We start from the raw sequence: 20039 nt of genomic DNA, 5'->3' as shown, positions 1-20039 counted from the left end.
TCTGTGTGGATTACCGAGGACTGAATTCAGTGACAAGGACTGATGCTCATCCGATCCCTAGGGCGGATGAATTGATTGACCGGCTAGGAGCTGCCCAATATCTGAGTACCTTTGACCTCACTTCAGGGTACTGGCAGATCTCCTTGACAGATGGAGCAAGGGAAAGGTCAGCCTTCTCCACGCCTGAGGGACACTACCAGTTCTGTGTGATGCCCTTTGGGCTCAAGAACGCCCCAGCCACATTTCAGCGGCTGGTGAACCAGGTCCTCTCTGGAATGGAGAGTTTCTCTGCTGCTTACTTGGATGACATTGCTGTCTTCAGTAGCAGTTGGGAGGACCATCTGCAGCATTTGCAAGCCGTTCTCCAGGCCCTGAGACAAGCTGGATTGACCATCAAAGCCAGCAAATGCCAGATTGGGCAGGGGTCGGTTGTGTACCTTGGACACTTGGTGGGTAGGGGGACTGTGCAGCCCCTGCAGGCTAAGATTGAGGCAATCATGGCCTGGGAACCCCCCAAGACACAGACTGAGGTCCGAGCTTTCCTGGGCCTCACAGGTTACTACCGTCGCTTTGTGAAGGGGTATGGCACTATTGTAGCGCCCCTCACAGAGCTCACCTCCAAGAAACAACCTCGACGGGTAGTTTGGACCAAGGCTTGTCAGCAAGCCTTTGAAAAGTTGAAACAGGCAATGTGTGCGGCACCGGTCCTGAGGGCCCCAGACTTCTCCAAGGAGTTCATTGTCCAAACGGATGCATCAGAACATGGCATTGGGGCAGTGTTATCGCAACTCAATGAAGAGGGCCTGGATCAACCTGTAGTCTTCTTATCCAGGAGGCTGCCTCCCCGGGAACAGAAGTGGAGTGCCATTGAGAGGGAAGCTTTTGCGGTGGTGTGGGCTCTGAAGAAGCTGCAGCCATACCTCTTTGGCTCGCACTTCCTGGTTCAGACCGACCACCGACCCCTTCGTTGGCTGATGCAAATGAAGGGGGAAAATCCCAAGTTGTTGAGGTGGTCCATCTCCCTACAGGGAATGGACTTCCGGGTGGAACATCGGCCTGGAGTGGACCACGCCAATGCAGACGGTCTCTCCAGGTATTTCCGCCTTAGTGATGAGGACTCCCAAGGGGTTGGGTAGTTCTCCCCACTTTCAGCTGGGGGGGACGCGTGTTAGCCCTGTCTGGCTTTTTGGCGAAGTCCCTCCTAATTTTTATTTATTTTGTCCCCCTTTTTGCCCCTCATACCCTTGTTAATTTTTGTGTCTACTGACTTTTTGTAGGTGTTGGTCAGGGGGATAGGTGTTTTCTTTTCCCCCTCATAATCTTTTACCTTAGGCCCAGAGGCCTGTTCTGACAGGAAAGTTGGCACCACCTAAAATGGTGGCCACCAACTGCCCCAACTGTCACCAACAGAACCTGGCCATAGCCTAACATAGGGCATTCCAGAACCTTCTGGTCCATTCTGGACCACTGAAGGGCAGCCTATATAAGGCGGAATGCGGGGCAGCCATTTTGTCTACCTGTGGAAGTCAGCTGGAGGACAGGCTGTAGCCAAGGGTGGGAGAGGTTAGGCATAGGGTTGACCTCCTAGATAGGGAAGCTGCCTTGGGTTGTCACCTCAAAATCCCCCTTTTGGGTTATTTGTCCTGACCCCGCTGTGTAGGATTACTGGAGACCCTGGGCGCCTAGCTTGCCCCTTGTCCAAACTGTACAGGGGAAGTTCGAGGAGAAGGAGACTGCAGTGCTGCGGTGCGCAGTCCTCTGCCCAGCAGAAAGAGACTCAGGAAGGATAACCTTCCTCCCTAAAATCCCAACCCCGTCTTCATCTCAAGTGCTAAAAGGACTTTGTGAGGAGAACTGGGTACAGGATCAAGCCAGCGCTGTCCCTACCTTCCTGGGTGCTGGGGAAGGCTGGTGTCCTGAGGAGCCCTGGCTGGATCTGCAGACAACTGATCCCTGGAGTCCTTGGTGGAAGGCATCAAGCGTTCTGAAAAAGCGCCCAACCCCGGGATCCACTGAGCCTGGGAAGCTTGTCAGGGCTTCCCTTCGAAAGCGGGACCCCGGGGGCACCTTCCGCGCTCCAGTCGCGTTACCGAGTGGAGTCCCGGTTGACAAAGAAGAGCCTGGGCGAGACGCTTTGCTAAGGCGCCATCGCGCATGCCCAGTCGGCGATAATATTTCCTCAGGAGGGGCCTAGGACCGAGCAGGCCCGGTGCGGTGTCGCTTCTCCCCCGCGCATGCGCAGGAGAGCCCGGGGGCGTGTGGAAGCGCCGACGCGACGCTGAGGAGAGCTGTCTGGAGGCAGCCTCGGCGAGTGGCAGAGATCAAGTGGGGCGCCGAGGGACAGATCCTGGACGGTGAGGAGCAGCCCTGTGGCGAGGCTGCATCACCGTGTCTGCGCTCCGTTTTCTGTGCTCTGGAGAGGTCTCTGCTCCTCTGAGAGGGAGCGAGGGGGCCGGGTAACAGCGGTGAAGAGCCCTCGAGTCCAGAGGGTGAGCGGAGGACTCGACTGCTGCCTGCTCATACAAGTAAGCGGGGAGGAGTGAGGGGAGGCGAGGGAGAGCTGGTTAGGCCTCCTTTTCGTCTGGTTTCCTTCCCACACTGGTTGAGCCTGAAAAGAAGAAGGAGGGGGGAGAGCCTGGAAAACGAGGGGCTTAACTGTGGAAAAACTACCTAAAACAAGGAGCCTGGCTCTTGTTCATTAATGACAGTTGGCCCCCCTCTGATGGAGTAGAGTGTCTGAAAGGCAAAATAGAAGCACATTGCATCATTAACTGTCCTATGGACTTAGAAGGGTTATCTACCAGACCTGGTGGTGGTGTATATTCAACTGTAATGAGCTATTGGAATTAATTATCAAACTGCATAGTAATTTAAGAGTGTTATTGCTATTGCTGAGACCAGTTATAGAGTATAGGTCATCTTTAGAAACTATGCCTAATTAAGCGCTAGAAATGCTAGGAATGTACAGCTGATGATTTAAGCTAGCACCTTGACAGAATCTGTGACAACTTCCCTGACTAATAAGATTTGTGCTTTCATCTCATAAGGAAATCTACTTGTATTTAGAAGGCGCTGGGGTTTTTCCTCCCAAGGTTCTAGCAAAGTGATAATTCACCGGATTGATTCTAAGGTACAGTTTATCCTAATGTACAAGTGTAATAGGAGTTCAGGGATATAGCAACTGCTTTAAAGACAACGTGTTAATCTGCTATTAATTTCAAAAGTGTAACTGCTGATACTAAAAGTCATTTGAAATGTTTTGAGATAATTACATGTGAGCTACTTATATTTGACAACACAGAGAACATTATTTTTATATAAAGCAGTACGTATTTTCATATAATTTTGGTGTAGTGTTTTCTTTTTGAGTGCTATTGCGTGGAATTACTTTTGGGTGGTCTGCAACCTTTACACTGTGCCTCTGAGATGCTAGTCTTGCCCTAGGCCAGGCTACCTAATTCCAACAGTTCTGATGTGGGGAGGGAGCAGATTCCAATCTTTTGCAGTTAAAGACATACATTTTCTCCACCACCCCCTAATTTGCAAGCCTAAATCAGTTGACAACCAATTTCTGAGCACCCATAGAGCAGAGATTTCTCCCCAGTCAATGCCATTTGAAGGAATGCTGCAGAAAGTCAGGGCCACATGAGGCAGGCATAGGGCCTTCAATGTAATGTGTTGCCTGGCAGGAAACCAGTAGAGCTTAGTGATGATCTGTGCAATGGACTTGTGTGTAGGGATGTGTGCCAAGGTTCTGGCAGCGCATTCTGTAATACCTGTTACCTGTTTAGATGTTAATGCTGCATATTAAAAAAAGGGCATTACAATAATCTAATGTGGCTAAAACTAAATCCGTAATGACATTTTTTGGGGAACTTAAAAGAATGAAACAAAATACTTTTTTTAAGCATCCTGGGACGTAAACAAACAGAAGATTTAATTGTGTAGCCATTAGCCCAAATGTCAGCTTGTCATCCACAACACACCATTTTTTTCACCTTCCTCACTGAAGCAAGAAGGGTGCCTGTTTCCTCAGCCCACCACAATGGGTACCACAGGGAAGGGTAAGTGCCAAACCAGATGACCTTTGTGTTCCCCTAGTTGAGTTGCAATTAATAATATTCCATCCACTTTCCAATTGCTTTCATATAGTCATAGAAGTTTCCACCCGCAAAATTATGGGGGGGAGGATAGAGTCACAACAATTTGGGTGTTATCTGCATAGGAGATACGATCCATACCAAATGATCTTTAACCATTCGTCAAAATCTTGTCACCTATAGACCTAAATACCTTGCTCTCTCTGATACAAACCTGGCTGACCAACAACCGCCTAAAGCTCAACTCCAACAAAACTGAGCTTTTGCTTATCTAGCCAAATATTAACCTGCTTCCTATCCATAACTGGCTTGACAACATAATGGCACTGAGCTGTAAATTATTCACCTCCAATTCACTTAAATCTCTGAGGATCAGTCTCGACAAGAACCACAACATGGAAGACCACATCAGCGCCTCAGTAAAAAGCACATCCTACACACTAAAACACCTTAAAAGAGTAGACCATTCATCCTCCTTCATGAACTGAAGAAAGTCACACAATTCTAGACCTCTCCAAAATGCACTACGGCAACGCAACAATCAACAGCACCCCAAAGATCCACCCCCTACCAATGAAGTCCAGACTCGACACAGCAGCCAGACTTGTCTCGCAAGAGAAATTGAAGCAAGATATATTGAAAACAACTTGCATAACCCACAAAGCCATCTACTCTGGACAGCTAAACCTACCTCACCAACAAACTATCAAGATTGGGCTGAAAGAGACCCCTACGAAGCTCCTGATTCCATTCAAATTCTCGACTAACAAATCTCTCACCTGCTCATTCTCCAGGAACTCTTCCAGAATTTTTAACGCCCTTCCAAAAAAACTATGTGACAACTGATCCTACCTACACCTCAAGAAAAACCTCAGACTTTTCTCTACAAATACTCAAACAGTTCCTCCTAAATCAAATCTTCCCAACAAGCTACACATGCCGTCCTTGGAATAAGCTATCCAACCTGACCCACGATGCTATGCCTCATGCCACAAACACTTTTAAAAACCTCAGAACTATATTGGCAATCCTCTCCTTCCCCATTGTAAATTTCACCCATTATAAAATGCGTGCTTGCTACCTGTATTATATCTCCTGTATCCAACCTATTGTTTTAAATCTCCTGTAATCACTATTTATGCATCCCTTGTAAACCGGTCTGATGCCATCGGGCCAAGTTTGTGCTATAGAAACTTGATCTAAAGAAATAAATAAACAAACCTATCCATTAAGAGACATGTTTACCTCTTGTATTCCTTCATTTAGAATTTTATTTAAAGCCCCGGCACTCTGAAATGAACAAAATGTGACACAGAATATTTTGCAAAAATAAACTTAAATAAATACATATATTTCAGCATTTTTGGTTTTATGTTCAATATTTTGAGTAACATTTGTTAATTTTAGCTTAGTTCTGATTTTTTTTCTTAAATAAGAGTAAACACACAAATGCATAACCTAATGGTCTAGCCCCCAAAAAAATTCCTTTGCAGGCCACCAGTGAGAATTTTATTTAGCTTTGCTTTAGGTTGTATCCCCCAGGGATGATTGAAGGTTTGGCTGCTGAGCGTCCAGTCGCTGGTTTGGCACAACAGACACCTTCACTGCTCCATGGACATCATTTGTCCCCCTAATAAGGTATTCTACCTTTACTACAATAGAAGCCATGCCAGATAAAAAAGCAAATAAGTGAGTAGTTGGTCCTGGTCAATTTGAAGGCCCCTGGTGTGGATGGTGGTGCTGGAGGGCGGGCAGCAAATATGAGGGGGGCATGTACTGCTCCGTTCATTGTGTGTTTAGCATGCAAGCAAGATCTGAGCACTGCCCGCAAGCCCCGCAGACCCACTCAAGACTTTGGGCCCGGTGTTTACATCCTGTAATTATCAGGTCTGAACTTTTGATACACAGTAATAACAGACCCAGAGGCATCAGGAATGTTGGAAGGACTGGAGTAGTAGGGTGAATACTACTCCAGGTCAGGGTGAATACTACTCCAGGTCACTCATAATTTGGGGATTAACTGGTTTATGTGTCATTACCTTGATGTTAGTGTAAATTCATCCCTCATTTGTGGTTACATAGGTATGGCAGTATGGCAGGGTTTCAGCTGTGGTTTGTTTGACAGGACATCCACAGTATATTTAAGGTTGTTGGTCATGAGTGACCTAAGGTTTTTATTGAATTTTCTCGGCATTCAGAGTCCAATGCGTTTAGACATGTTCATGAAAGGGGATAAGAGAAAAGTGTGATGATTTCTGTTTGAGTTGGTTTATAACTTATAAACACCCAACACTACGGAATTTGATTATGATGGGTTGAATCAAATGTTCCCATTTCATTGACATCCAGATATAAGAAAGCAGTGCTCACTACCAGCAAATTGGAGGTCGCGTCCACGTCTACATTTTGGGACCAGTACCCAAAAGCATATTTGAGTACAGAATGGGATGTTACAAGAGTACTCGTTAACATACTCAATGCAAAGTTGTGGATCAGCCACCAAACTTTGAACTCCATATTAGTGCAAATAAAAAAAAGAACAGTCTTTTCTATTTCCACTATTTGCATAAGAATATTCAATGAATATTCCTGTTTTCTGTGATTTGGAACTGATTTACAAAGGATTGTAGAAATCCATAAAAGAGTACTTCAGGAGGACTAATTTACTCCAAAATACCTTATGGAATAGCCTCAAAACATTTAATGGTACGTTTGCATGTGTATGTCCCAGCATCACAAACATCCTAAATCTTTTTACCCAAATCAATTTCTCAAGGTGATTGGCTGCATCTCTTGAGATCCAGTAGTAGGGAAATTGATAAGAGTTATCATAACAAAGGGCTTGATTGAGATCTTGGTGGACGTGTTACTCTGTCACAATGGTGACTGATATTCCAACTTCCCAAAAATAGATCCCAGAGGATATAATGGGATTTATATTAGGGCGGACGTGTTATCCATCACTGTTGTGATGGAGTAACCCATCTGCCGAGATCTAAATCAGGCCCAAACAAAATACTCTTCTGATACCTCACAATATTCTGCACAGCAACTCAAGACTTTGGGATATCCAGCCAATTCTATATACTTCCAAGCAGCTTTTGAGCATATGTTATTCCCACTATCATTAAGTTTTGAGGTTACCTGTCATATCTATAGCTAATGACATGACAATTCATTGGCTGTTTTCTCCTGCTGTTCCATTGTACAACGTTATAAAATTTAATTGCTTTTATCTACCTTTGAAAACTTGAGCTGCTAATTCCTTAAATCTCCCATCAGGAGATATCACACCTATCTTACGAAACAAGCTTCAAGAAACCTGTTACCTTGCTTGTGTATTTAAAGTGTGTGAAATTCTTATATTATGCAGTGTGTTTTAGTTTTTTTTTATTTGAGTGTGCATCTTGAATTCAAAAGTCTCAAGAGACACCAGAGGCAGACCGGTTCACACAGAATATGTCAGGGTAAGAGACATGTTCTACTAGGCATGGCATATTCTACTAAATCTAGTTTCTGACCGATATCGGACTAGACTTTTTTTCATGGTGGGCTGCTTAGGTAAAAAAAATATAATGCAAGATATTGACAAATCATGTTTTGCTCTTAAAGTATCATTTTGGTAGCATTCAATCCACATGTGAAGTCTTAGCAGTGCCCTTTATAACCCCCCCCCCCCCCGGGTAGATTTAAAAAATGCAAACACAAAGCTGAAAAGTGTCCCATCATAACTCCAATGAACCTATGAAATGCTTTGCCCAATAGAAAAATATCATCTTGTTCATCTAGGTGCCTGTTTTCAGTTACTACTAATATTTTTGCCCATCCCAGGTTAATCAAGCATCCATTCGCTCGGTTGAAGAGAACATCTTCCCTTGGACATACTCAGAGCATTGGACTGCATGCACATCAGTTATGGGTCATAGCAGTGACCCCTGGTATGCCCTTCACAACCCATGGCACTGTATTTGTGACCTTTGACCTTAAAGGTGTCAAAATCAGTGGCAAGAACACATTGGTGTCTCACGTTCCTAGCATCAAGCTCCAACCTCTATTTCCGCTCACTTCGTTTTACGCTATAGTGAATAATAATCTGTAATTCACTATTCATGAAATACAAAGTAGAGCAGCAGGGTCTGGAGAGGGAGCTTCACTGGCATCCTAGGATAGTAAACTGAAATTATTTTCAATGTATAGCATATGCGTGCATGTGGGTGAGTTAGAATGCTGGTAAGAGAGCATGTACAAATATGAGCATGTATGTTAGCATGTGGGATAGTGATAATGGGTGTGTGTGTGCTACAAAGTGAGTGTATAATAAGAAGAAGGAAGTCAGAGTGAGAGTGAGCAAGAGAGTGGGAATTAGTCAGAGATAGTGTGAGAAGAAAGATCTTGATGTTATCAGGTCTAATGTTATGTGACATCATTTCCGGTGTTGTGAATACAGTAAAAGGGTGTAGGACATCACTTCCACTACCTCTGGCATTTTAGTGAATCAAAGCCCTCGCTGGGCTGAAGATCTTGACAGGTTCTTGCCCTTCTGACTAAATAATATTCACTGGGGGCAAATCTTCATACTGTCTTCCATTGCTCAACTCCTGGAAAGAGCCTTCATTCTTCATCGTCTCCGGACAGTTTGGACAGAGCTGCCTGACTCCTATACTCATCAGTTGTCCATCGTCAGTGAGTCTAATCAGTACCACTAACATATCAACGCAGGTACAGCACACAACTCAGTCACACAATGATTCACTCTACCTCTCCATCACAACCTTTGGATGTCATATCGCTTAGGCACTTGCAACCAATCCATTCATATTTCCCAGTCATTCAAATGAGCACTTGCTTGCCTGCAAGACCCTCCTCGACCTGGTCCTCAAGATCGAGTGCAGAGGGCCTCCTTAAGTATGTTAAATGTTGTCTAATGCCCCTTTAATGGACATAGGGCAGGCCTACCACAAACTCAACTCTCATCCACCACAGCATTTGACTTGGTCACTCAAATTGTGGAAATCTAATCCATTCCACATTATTACTTATATTTCAAACATGATGTTGAGCACCAGGATGTGTGAATGTACCACTGGACCCCTGATGCTATTTGATTCTTAACAAAGACTCTTAACACATGCCTTTTTTACCATGGTTTCTTCATCCAACTTCTGTGAGTTTTCTAAGATCCATGGCACAACATCACTGCACTTTGTTAAGATCTACTGTTTGCCTTTCCTCTTGCCTATGTATCTCCTCTGTGCTGCTCAGCCAGGATGAGTGTTGGTGTGCTTGGAGATGTCTGGAATGTTGGATGATTGATGATGTCGTGGAGTGCATGGGTGCCTGGTGAGGTTGGGAGTGTCAGTTGAAGTGTGCAGGCTGAGCAGCAGGGTGGCTGCTCCTGGTGGGGGCATCACCTGGACTTTACATCTTCCAGTATTTATCTGAAGCTGTTATCTTATGAATAAATCTGCAACATACTTATATACCACTTGGCTACAGAAGATCTTTTTTTTACAACACACTTCATAAAGATAAACACTTAAACGTTCAACCAGATAGGGCACACTTTTACCAGAACCCACTGCGGTTCTTGAAGGAGCTGACCATGTCCCTGTCCTCACAACTATAAGTGGGTCATCCTTCGGCTCTGCCCAATCATCTCCAGACAGCTGTAACATGTGGCTACCAATGTAATTGTCCTTTATTGGCTCCAGCTGGTGCAGGACACACCAAACAGACTAGACTGAGGCAGATATAGCAAAATGTTGTGCTTACAAATTCTGAAAATGTTTCACACCTAAGTGAATCATCTACAAAGCCCCCACCAAGTTTTGAAAAGCCACCTAACTGAAAAGCCACCTCACCTCTCATCCCAACCATTTAGCAATTAGTGTTTAAGATAAAACAAACATACTGTGGTTTGAAGTAAAATAACATCAGCATCTTCCAAGGTGCAGGGGGTGCAGTGAGCCCAGACATCCCACTCTGGCTTCCAATAGAACAGCAGCTTCAGGAACCCCAGAGAGAAGAGGTACCCAAAAAGGCAGGCGATGACGCGACACGTCTGTGTCCTGAAGCCGAAGAGCTCCTAAGGATGACAAATAAAGGATACTGAAGCAAAACCAAAGCAAGTTTTAAACATTATGTGATACAAATATGGATTATTGTTGGTGATGAACTCTCAAACAGGATGGCAGAATTATCCTGCCCAAAGTGCACAGATCAATCAGCTTAAGAACTCACAACTTGAAAGAGTAGGTTGTACTCCTCATACAGGCTCGGGTAGCTCTCATATATATTTCTACAAATGTAAGGCGTTCACACATGTCATGAAATAACCACCATAGAAGAAAGGAGTTTCCTTGTGCCACAAAGAGAGTTCATTTGATTATTAATATTGTTTGCAGGCAAACCAAACACTAGGACTGTGGTCTCTTGGCAAATGACAAAGAATGCACAGGTAAGGGACTTGCGTTTGGAAGATCCAGGTAATTGAAAGTTTGTGGATGCACAAGAGGTCCAGTCATTTGTAACCAGAGCAGCAGCAGGTCCCTAATCCAATTGCTGAACAATGAAGGATTAACTGGAAGTTCCTTCCATGTTTATGAGTGAGAAGAAGAGAAAGAGTCAGAGGAGGATCAATGACTCCTGATTGGTCATAGCAGCTGCTTTTTGATTATTAAATGGAAGACTGGTTAAGGAAAGCTCAATGTGCAAAGCAAGCCAATTAAATTAAACCTGTCTGACCACTACCAGCCATCCCTAACCGCGGAACAGCATCCATTATGCCAACAAGCAGTGTAGGTGCATGGGAGAAAAGATATTCCATTGAAGAAACCAGCCAAACTAGTATCCTCTCTAAACTAAAGCTTTGCTTTCCAGATCTGGCAAAGATGGCTTTCTAATTTACTTCAGGCAATTGTATGTATGCTGTCTCCTCTTGATGCCCTCTACCCTTCTCTTTGAGCCACAATGTACAAGGTGTAGTAGTTTCATGGCCTGAGTACAGGGTAATGAAGGAGTCCAAACGCTATGCAAATGTACGTTATTGAATCATTGACCCTGTCTGATCAAGGTTCTAACTTTGCTGGATATGTTAGGAAGGACTGATATTGGATCACTGTTGCTGAAACTGGTCAATACATTGTGCCTTTTAACATATTCACAGGACAAACAGTTTGAAACTTTCATGAAAGTGGAGATAGCCAAAAAGGGCTAGATGTGGGGAAGTGGTTCTAGATTAATTTTGTCAGAATCTCATCTGATTTACATATTGTGTCCTAAATATTATCTAGAGAATCTTGCTCCATTGGAGCTAATATTAGAAAGCCTATAAGAAATGGGGCAGTACATTTGTAAATGAAATTTAGGATACAAAAATGTATGTTAGACAATATGTTTTCTAAGATATTCTGACAGACGGCAAACCCAGGGTGCATGACGCTAAAGTCACCTTTTGGGAATCTAAGTTTGCTAGGATCAGTCAAATAATGACACTGTCAGCATCCACTGACACCATGTACCGCACTGTACATTTCACATCTAACAGCACCTTCAGTATATTCTACTAAAATCCTGCTCTGTATCTGTGAAGCACTGATTTGAATCAGCGTTTGGCGTTCAATCAATTTGGAGGTCAAAGTTAGTAAAACCTGTGACAGATGAACCTATGAAGCTAGCAAGCATACGCAACAAAAACTGTCCTGCTTCATCAGTCAGAGGAACCTCAGTTTCTATGAGAATGTACCTGATGTACAAGGCTCTTCAATGAAATAATTTACTCCCACTGCATGATGTCATTGAAACTTTGCTAGATGCCACATTCGGACGACTGATTTCTCAGGAGAGATTTGTCATCTGATAAAACCATGATGTGCCTTGGAAGCTTTTTCAAGGGGGAGCTGCTGATACATCAAGGTGTGGAAGTTCAGTCGAAGAGCCAGGTCTTGAAGTCCTTCCTGAATAGTGTCAATGATGCAGATTGCCTGATTGTGGCGGAGCAGGGTGTTTCAGGTCTTAGACGTGAGGTAGGAGAAGGATCTTTCTCCGGTTCTGGTCTTGTGGATCCATGGAACGAAGGCCAGGGCGAGTTGGGCGGAATGGAGTTGTCTGGCTGGTGTGTGGAAACCTAAGCGGTGGTTCAGATATTATGGTACTACATTATGTAGTGCCTTGTATGCATGTGTGAGGAGCTTGAAGGTGATTCTTTGGTTGATTGGGAGCCAGTAGAGTTGTCAGGGGTTTTTGGTCATGTGGCTGCAGCGGGGGATGTCGATGACCATTCGGGCTGCAGCGTTATGGATGTTCTTTAGTTTCCTGAACTGTTTCTGGGTGTCACTGGAGTAGATTGTGTTGCCATAGTCATCTCTTCTAGTGATGAGTTAATTGGGTGACCTTCCTTCTGGATTCTGTGGGGAGCCATCTGAAAATATTTTGAAGCAGGCGGAGCGTGTGGAAATAGGATGAGGATACTGCGTTGATTTGGAGGTTCATTGAGAGCAAGGAGTCCAGTGTGATGCTGAGGTTGCGTGCGTGGTCTGAAAGGGTGGGAGGGGTTCCTAGCGGTGCGGGCCACCAGGAGTCATCCCAGCCTGTAGGAGTGGGTCCCAGGATGAGTACTTTGGTCTTTTCCATGGTGAGCGTGAGGCAGCTGATTTTCTTCCAGTTAGCAACAGCCTTCATTCTGTTTGAAAGTTGATTCTGGTGGCTGTGAGTTCATTGGTGAGGGAGGTGATCAGTTGAGTGTCGTCAGTGTAGGAGAAGATATTGAGTCCGTGGCTTCTGAAATTGGCTGTGAAGGAGGACATGTAGATGTTGAAGAGGGTGTGGCTGAGGGAGGAGCTGTGGGGTACTCCGCAGCTGATCTCTGCCGGCTCTGGGTGGAACAGGGGTAGTCTGACTCACTGTGTTTGGACAGTTAGGAAGGAGTGAATCCAGTCCAGGGCCTTGTAGTGGATGCCAGTGTCATGGAGTTTCATGATTAGGGTGCGGTGCTAGACAATGTTGTTGCCCGCCTAGAGGTCCAGTAGGATGAGGGCAGTGGTTTTGCCCGGGTCGAGGATGGAGCGGATGTCATCATTGGTGTCGAGAGGCGTGGTCTCGGTGCTGTAGTTACATCACCTTCCAAGCAATAACGCTTGAGGTTAACTATGCCTGTATGTATTTGTGTAGTGATATGCTGTGAACCCAGCTGGGGGCACTGGGCTTGATTAAAGTAGAATGTTCTGTGTCACAATTATGTGCCAAACACTTGAGTAAATCATAACAACGTTTTGGCCACTCTGACTTAATAGTACCCCAGGTGATTTTTCTTTTCGTGCTACCTTTCTAGTTGTATATTTCTATGGAAGTGAAAAAAATGGTGAACCAGCTCATCCTCAGTACAGATTCTCTAAGGACTACAACCCACAGGGAAGATAAACAAACGTCATCGAGAATCAGTCCACAAGAAGATTTCATCGGAAGATAGTGGGCTAATCTGGGAATCTGTAATGAACAACAGTGGACTGTACAAGTGAGGGTATAGTGGAGAAAGCGGAAGAGAGATGAGGGTGCTCGAAAATAAATGTTTTTCACTGATTTTGTACGAGGTATTTAGTGAATGGAAAGCTGCAAGTATACTAGTCCCAATCAAAACACAATGATAACAATCTTTGATTACAGTCTGATGGCTAAAGACATATTGTTAAAGGAAATGCTAGAAACCCAGACATTGTTTATTTAAATCCACATTTCAATGTTTTAAGAGTGCTCTGATTGGCTACCAGTAACATGAGAAACATTTTGATGGCTCCATTATAAGACTCTGGTCAGGAAAACTTGTACTTACTTCCACCTGGCGGAGGCATTTTTGAAACTCCAGACATGTGGGAGCAAACACAAAGTATGCCACGCGGCCCCCTCCCCTTTATTAAAAAAAGTCTTTGGGGGTGGAGTCCAGAGTGCGTAATGAGGCTCGTAACCCCATGCCCCTCAAAATAGTTAAGACCCTGTGGTATTGAGTTCCCAGGGCCTAAAAAGGAACATGAGGGGGTCACGTATCCTGTCCCCTAGAAAATTATTGTGACCCTCTGGATGGGGATCCCGGGCCTAATAAGGCTACAGGAAGAAGATGCACAGCCTTACTACCCTTTAAAAAAAGGCACTGATGGGTAGGGGTCCCCAGGGCATAATGAGGCTTGTGGGGCATGCAGCCTTCTCCCCTTTAAAATCGTTAAGGTCCTAAGGGATGTGGTCCCCAGGGCCGAATAAGGCTCAGGGAGGGGAGCCACGCATCCCCCCTCCCCTTTACAAAAAGAAGGTGCTGGGGGATGGGTTGCCTAGGGCCTAAGGAATCTCGGGTAAGGAGGCCATGTGGACCCCTCTGGTTTAAAATAGTTAAGACCTTGGAGGATAGGGTGCCCAAGGCCTAATGAGGTTCAGAGAGGACCACGCAGCCCTTCCCATTTAAAAAAAAATATGGCCCAGGTCGATAGGGTCCTCAGAGCTTTAAGAGGCTCAGGGAGGGGTCCACATGGCCCCTTCCCATTTATAATACAACAGGTTCTGGGGGTGGGGTGCCCAGGACCTAATGAGGCTCACTGGGGGGGGGGGCTTGCGACTCCAGCCTGAAAATACTCATGGCGGAGGGCTATGCAAACCCCTCCCTTTTTTGTCCAGGGGACTGGGGTACCTGAGGCCCAAGAAGGCTTTGAGAGGTGACAGCATGGCCCCTCCCCTTTTTATAGAACTGGCCCTGGAGATGGGGTTACGGAGGGGGCTGCATGCCTCATCCCCTTAACGTATATGTTTTGCTCCAGGGGTTGAGGTCCCCGTGACCCGAAGGCCAATCCTATTCTGTGCACACCAAAGGCTGTGCACGGTGTGGGGTTAGTAGCCTGCTGGGATTTTGTCACAGGGCTTAGCAGCAGGCCAAGCCCTGTGGCCAACAAACTGCTGCACATGGTCACAGGCTGTGTGCAACTTGGGGTTGGGTGCCTGTGTAGAGTTTGAAAAAGGGGCTGGATACAAGTCAGGCCCTGCAGCTAAACCCACTCAACACACAACCAAAGGCTATGGGTGGCATAGGGTTGGTTGCCTCTGGGTGGCTGTCTGTGGGGAGTAAGATGTAGTGCCTGGCTGCAACCAACCCTATGCCACCCATAGCCTTTGGAAGTGGAGGTCGACGTTTTTCTTATGTTGCCTTCAAAAAAATGGAATGAGCTTCCGGAACATATTCATTTGGAAGAAGATCATCTCTCCTTTCGAAAAATGTTGAAGACTCATCTATTCCCAGCCAGATAATCAGCTCATATCTGTCCGCTCTTTTCTTAGCGCTGGGAGGCCTACGGGTAACCATGCGCTTAACAAATGTCTTTTTCATTCATTCATTTGTGTGTTGAGTGGGTTAAGCTGCAGGGCCTGACTTGTATCTACGCCCTTTTTCAGTATATATTGCTTACGTCAACTCTTGTATTTACTTGTTTTATTATGTATGTATGTGTGCACAGGATTTAGCTATACTCTTTTGCTGTAGGATCTCCCCTACACACATTGAGGGGTTACAAGGTTCTCCCCTTCCTGGTCAGCACCATACTCACTAGTTTACCCAGACACACCAAACTTAAATTTGCTGAGCGCAAAGACTTCCTATGCACTAAAACCCTTAACTTAGTTATATGAAATGGATAAGAATCCCAGAAATTGGCTACAAATAGAGAACATCAGAGCGCCATCATCACTGGAAAAAGTACTATACGTATGACCCCCTTCAAATATCCAGAATACACCTGGGTATCAATGATAGTAACACACCATTGAGAAACAACTAAGAAAATCCCTCTCTACAAATAGTGAAAACATATGAAATGATTTACCTATATAATTGTAACTCCTTAGAAAAACTTCCACAATTTTTATTATTTTCACAAATTATCCCAATAAATCACTTCTTAAACAAATCTTTATACTGCAACTCCCATAATGCAAGATGACAGGGAACAGGAAAAAAGGGCAGAATAATGCACCATGTGATGTTCAAAATGTTTTTTATTGGCCCATGTGCCTGTCGTCATGTAAATCATGATCAAGTTCTCAGAGGAGAACGAAACACATTGGTGTGGCTTTTGAATACCTGATGGAATGAAAATAAAGAATTGTCAAACACCCAATCAGGGAGTGCGACCCTATTTCCTTTGTTTCAAAGGATCTGGAGAATATATATATATATATATATATATTCACTGAAAAAACCATAGGTTTCACACCAGTTATAGTTAGGAATTAGCATTTAAAAAAACGATTAAATTCACTGAAAAAACCATAGGTTTGACACCAGTTATAGTTAGCTGGAAATTTTACTGACATAAAACCATTGAAATTCCCATGTTATAGTTAGTTGGACTCACTATAACTTGCGCGCCTGCAATGCACTGCTGATGACGTCACATATTACATCACTCATGACATGGTCAGTGACATCACTCATGACATCACTGATGACACCATCCAGTGAATGTGTGTCTTTCTGAAAAATAAATATGTTTTATATATATATTTGTTAAGGACGATGGAAGAATAAATGGTTAAATAAGTGTGTAAATGGATGTTTTTTTTTAAAGAATTGATTGGTTAACTGCCTTATTAAGTGTATCTTAGTGAATACATATATTAGCGAGTAACTTTTAAATATTGTAATATATGTATCAGTGTTTCACTTTGTGTATAAGTGGCTGCATGGGTTGGTGACTGACTCACTGTTTGTATGTGTTTTGAAGACAGCATATGTGCAGGAGTGTATGGGTGGATGAGTGTGTATATGTGTGTGTTAGTGAGTGAATGACTGCCTCACTAGTGACTTTATCAGTAACAAGATATGTTTTAATCTTGTATATGTGAGTATTGATGTATATAAGTGAGTATATGTGAGAGTGAGAGATTGTAAGAGTTCCTGTTTAAATAAGTATGTGTTTCTATAAGTCATTGTTTAAGTGAGTAAGTATGTGTAAGTTTCCTTAGAAGTAAGGTGGTAGTGTGTGTATAGTTGTATATGCAAATAAATGGATGTTCAATATTTTATTTGCATGTGTGAGTAACTTTTGGATGACTGTCGGTGTGTAACAAGATGTATAGGTGTATCACTACATATGATGAGTGAGTATATGTATGAGTGACTATATAGAACTGTTGGTGAATGAGTGGATGTGTATATAGATGGTGGAATTACTGAATTGGTTGTTGTAACTGGTATGGGTATCTCCATTTTTTTGAAAATGTTAGTTTCTATTTTTGAATATGTGTTTCAAGGGTTACATTACACTGAAAGGATATCTGTCACTTTCTCACAAGGATGGTGTCACCAGTGATGTCATGAGTGATGTCACTGACCATGTCATGAGTGATGTAATATGTGACGTCATCAGCAGTGCAATGCAGGTGCACAAGTTATAGTGAGTCCAACTAACTATAACGTGGGAATTTCAATGGTTTTATGTCAGTAAAATTTCCAGCTAACTATAACTGGTGTCAAACCTATGGTTTTTTCAGTGAATTTAATCGGTTTTTTAAATGCTAATTCCTAACTAGAACTGGTGTGAAACCTATGGTTTTTTCAGTGAATTTCAAAGGTTTTTTTAATGCTAATTCCTAACTATAAGTCTCACTTTATAAGTAAGACTGTTAGCGCTCTAGTTGTTCTTTAGAACACTCTGGTACATTCTGTCATTGGGCTATAGTTGGGCTACATCTGGCTGATATTTGGGCTACATTTGTTTTTTTTGTCTCTGGTATTTTTATTTGTATTTGTATTGTGTATTTATAAAGCGCAACTATCGCTCCGGAAGGAGCATCCTGGCGCTGGCTGCATAGTAAGCAAACAGTTGCTGGGGCGGAATTAGATGGCGGCCATGACATATTCGTCTGGGAGATTGAAAATCCAGGTTTTTAGTTGCTTCCTGAACTGGGTTTCTTGAGTCTGAGACCTGAGATTTTTGGGCATGGAATTCCAGGCTCTAGAGGACAGATAGGTCAGGGTCTTACCACCTTTGGTTTTGAGGTTGAATTTAGCTAGTTTTATCAGGTTGTCATTAGAGGATCGTAGCGTCCTGGAAGGGTTGTAGTGGGGGTAACGCCTGGTAAGATACTTTGGGCCTGTGCTATTAAATGCCCGAAAGGCGATGATTAGAATTTTGAAGAGTTTCCTTTTGTGCAGAGGTAGCCAATGAAGGGTTTTCAAAGCAGATGATACTGAAGATTTCCTTGGTAGTTTTAGTACTAATCTGGCTGCTGAGTATTGTACACTTTGGAGTTTTTTCAGTGTAGATTTTTTCACTCCCGCCATCAGGCCATTACAATAGTCGAGGCGGGCGAGGATTAAGGCCACTGCTACCGTCTTTCTTGAGTCAGTGGGTAAAAAGTCAAAAAACTTCTTAAGAGATTTTATGATACCAAAGCAGCTTCCTGCCACATTCCTGACATGTTGGTCAAAAGATAACTCGGTGTCAAACAGGACTCCGAGATTTCTTGCTGTCGCCACGGTCTGAGGGGGAGCAGTGGAGTGCTCTTGCCACCATATGCTGGGACAGAAATTGAAATTCTTTCCCATCGGGAGAATTTCTGTCTTGCTGGTGTTACATTTAAGATGGTTTTCTTCCATCCAGTGGAATACATCCTTCAGGCAATTCTTAAGATTTTGTTCAGCATTAGTGGAATTTTCGTCTAGTGGCACAATGAGTTGAGTATCATCGGCATACGATGTCACAAGTATGCAGAATGATTCAATCAGGGAAATAAGAGGGACCAAATAAACATTAAATAGTACAGGGCTCAGAATGGAACCCTGAGGAACTCCCGACAGAACCTTTTTTTCTTTGGAGAGGAAAGGGCCTAATGCAATGGTTTGGGATCTATCTGTTAGAAATGATGTAATCCACGCTAGAACCACATCTGAGATACCAATGTCTTTTAATCTTCCTAACAGTATAGAATGCGAGATGGTATCGAACGCTGCTGTGAGGTCCAATAAAATCAGGACGGCGTTCTTTCTTTGATCCTGCCGCAGTTTTATGGAGTCTGTCAATTCGATTAATGCCGTCTCTGTAGAATGATGAGGACGGAAACCTGATTGTTGGGGATGGAGTACATTGTATGTTTCTATATGGCTTTTTAGCTCTTTATAGACCATCTGTTCAGTACTTTTACCCAAGACTGGGAGGAGTGAGATTGGGCGTAGATTGGCGAGGTCTGAGGGGGATTTATTTAGCTTTTTCATCAAGGGTTTTACAATTCCCTGTTTCCATTCTCGTGGAACTGTGCCTGTATTGAGAGAGGAGTTTACAATCTCATTTATGATGGGATCATTCACCACATCAATTAGCTGATGGAGAATTCGTGGGGGGCAGGAGTCAGAGGGAGCTCCTGATTTACATGCTAGGATTACTTTGCGTGTTTGGGACAGACTGACCGATGTAAAAATTTTAAGACTACCAATTGTGTTTTCTCCCTGATCAGAGAGGGTAGAAGTCTGAGAGACTCGGGGTGTAGGAAAGTCTTTCTGTATTAAGTCAATTTTCTCCTCAAAGAAGTCAGCTATTTGATTGCAGAATTCTTGGGATGGAGGTATTTCGGGCTGTAACGCTCTGGGATGAGTAAAAGTCTTGACTATAGAGAACAATGTTTTTTGTTTTTGTTTTGCTCCCTTGATGGCATTGATATAAAAAATTTTCTTGGCGATTTTTATACTGCAATGATATGCCTTCCTAAGCTGAGTATAGGAGTTTCTATCTGCAGAGTCGTAGGTTTTACGCCAATTGCGTTTGCCTTTTTTACATAGTAGATGGGCTGTGGCTAATTCTGGAATAAACCAGGGGGCATTTGTCTTACCTATTTTCTCCGTACGTCGAGAACGTTTGGGTGGAGCACGTTCTTTGATCTCATGCTGCATCCAACTATGGAAGCATTTTGAGT

General features: G+C 43.7%; 1 protein-coding gene across 1 annotated transcript in view; it reads right to left on the bottom strand.

The window, feature by feature from the left end:
• The window catches only part of LOC147684246 (putative cation-transporting ATPase 13A4), a 385092-nt gene that overhangs the window by 341025 nt on the left and 24028 nt on the right, over positions 1-20039 (bottom strand). The window contains exon 2 of the mRNA XM_086944646.1: positions 10012-10185. Within this exon, the coding sequence (XP_086800772.1) occupies positions 10012-10185 (174 nt within the window). The remainder of the gene's footprint in view (positions 1-10011; positions 10186-20039) is intronic.

This window comes from Lissotriton vulgaris, chromosome 11 (genome assembly GCF_964263255.1).
Source record: "Lissotriton vulgaris chromosome 11, aLisVul1.2, whole genome shotgun sequence".
In the NCBI taxonomy this organism is placed as follows: Eukaryota; Metazoa; Chordata; class Amphibia; order Caudata; family Salamandridae; genus Lissotriton; species Lissotriton vulgaris.
The sequence above is the reverse complement of the archived record's forward strand: the minus strand, read 5'-3'. Positions and strand labels throughout refer to the sequence as shown.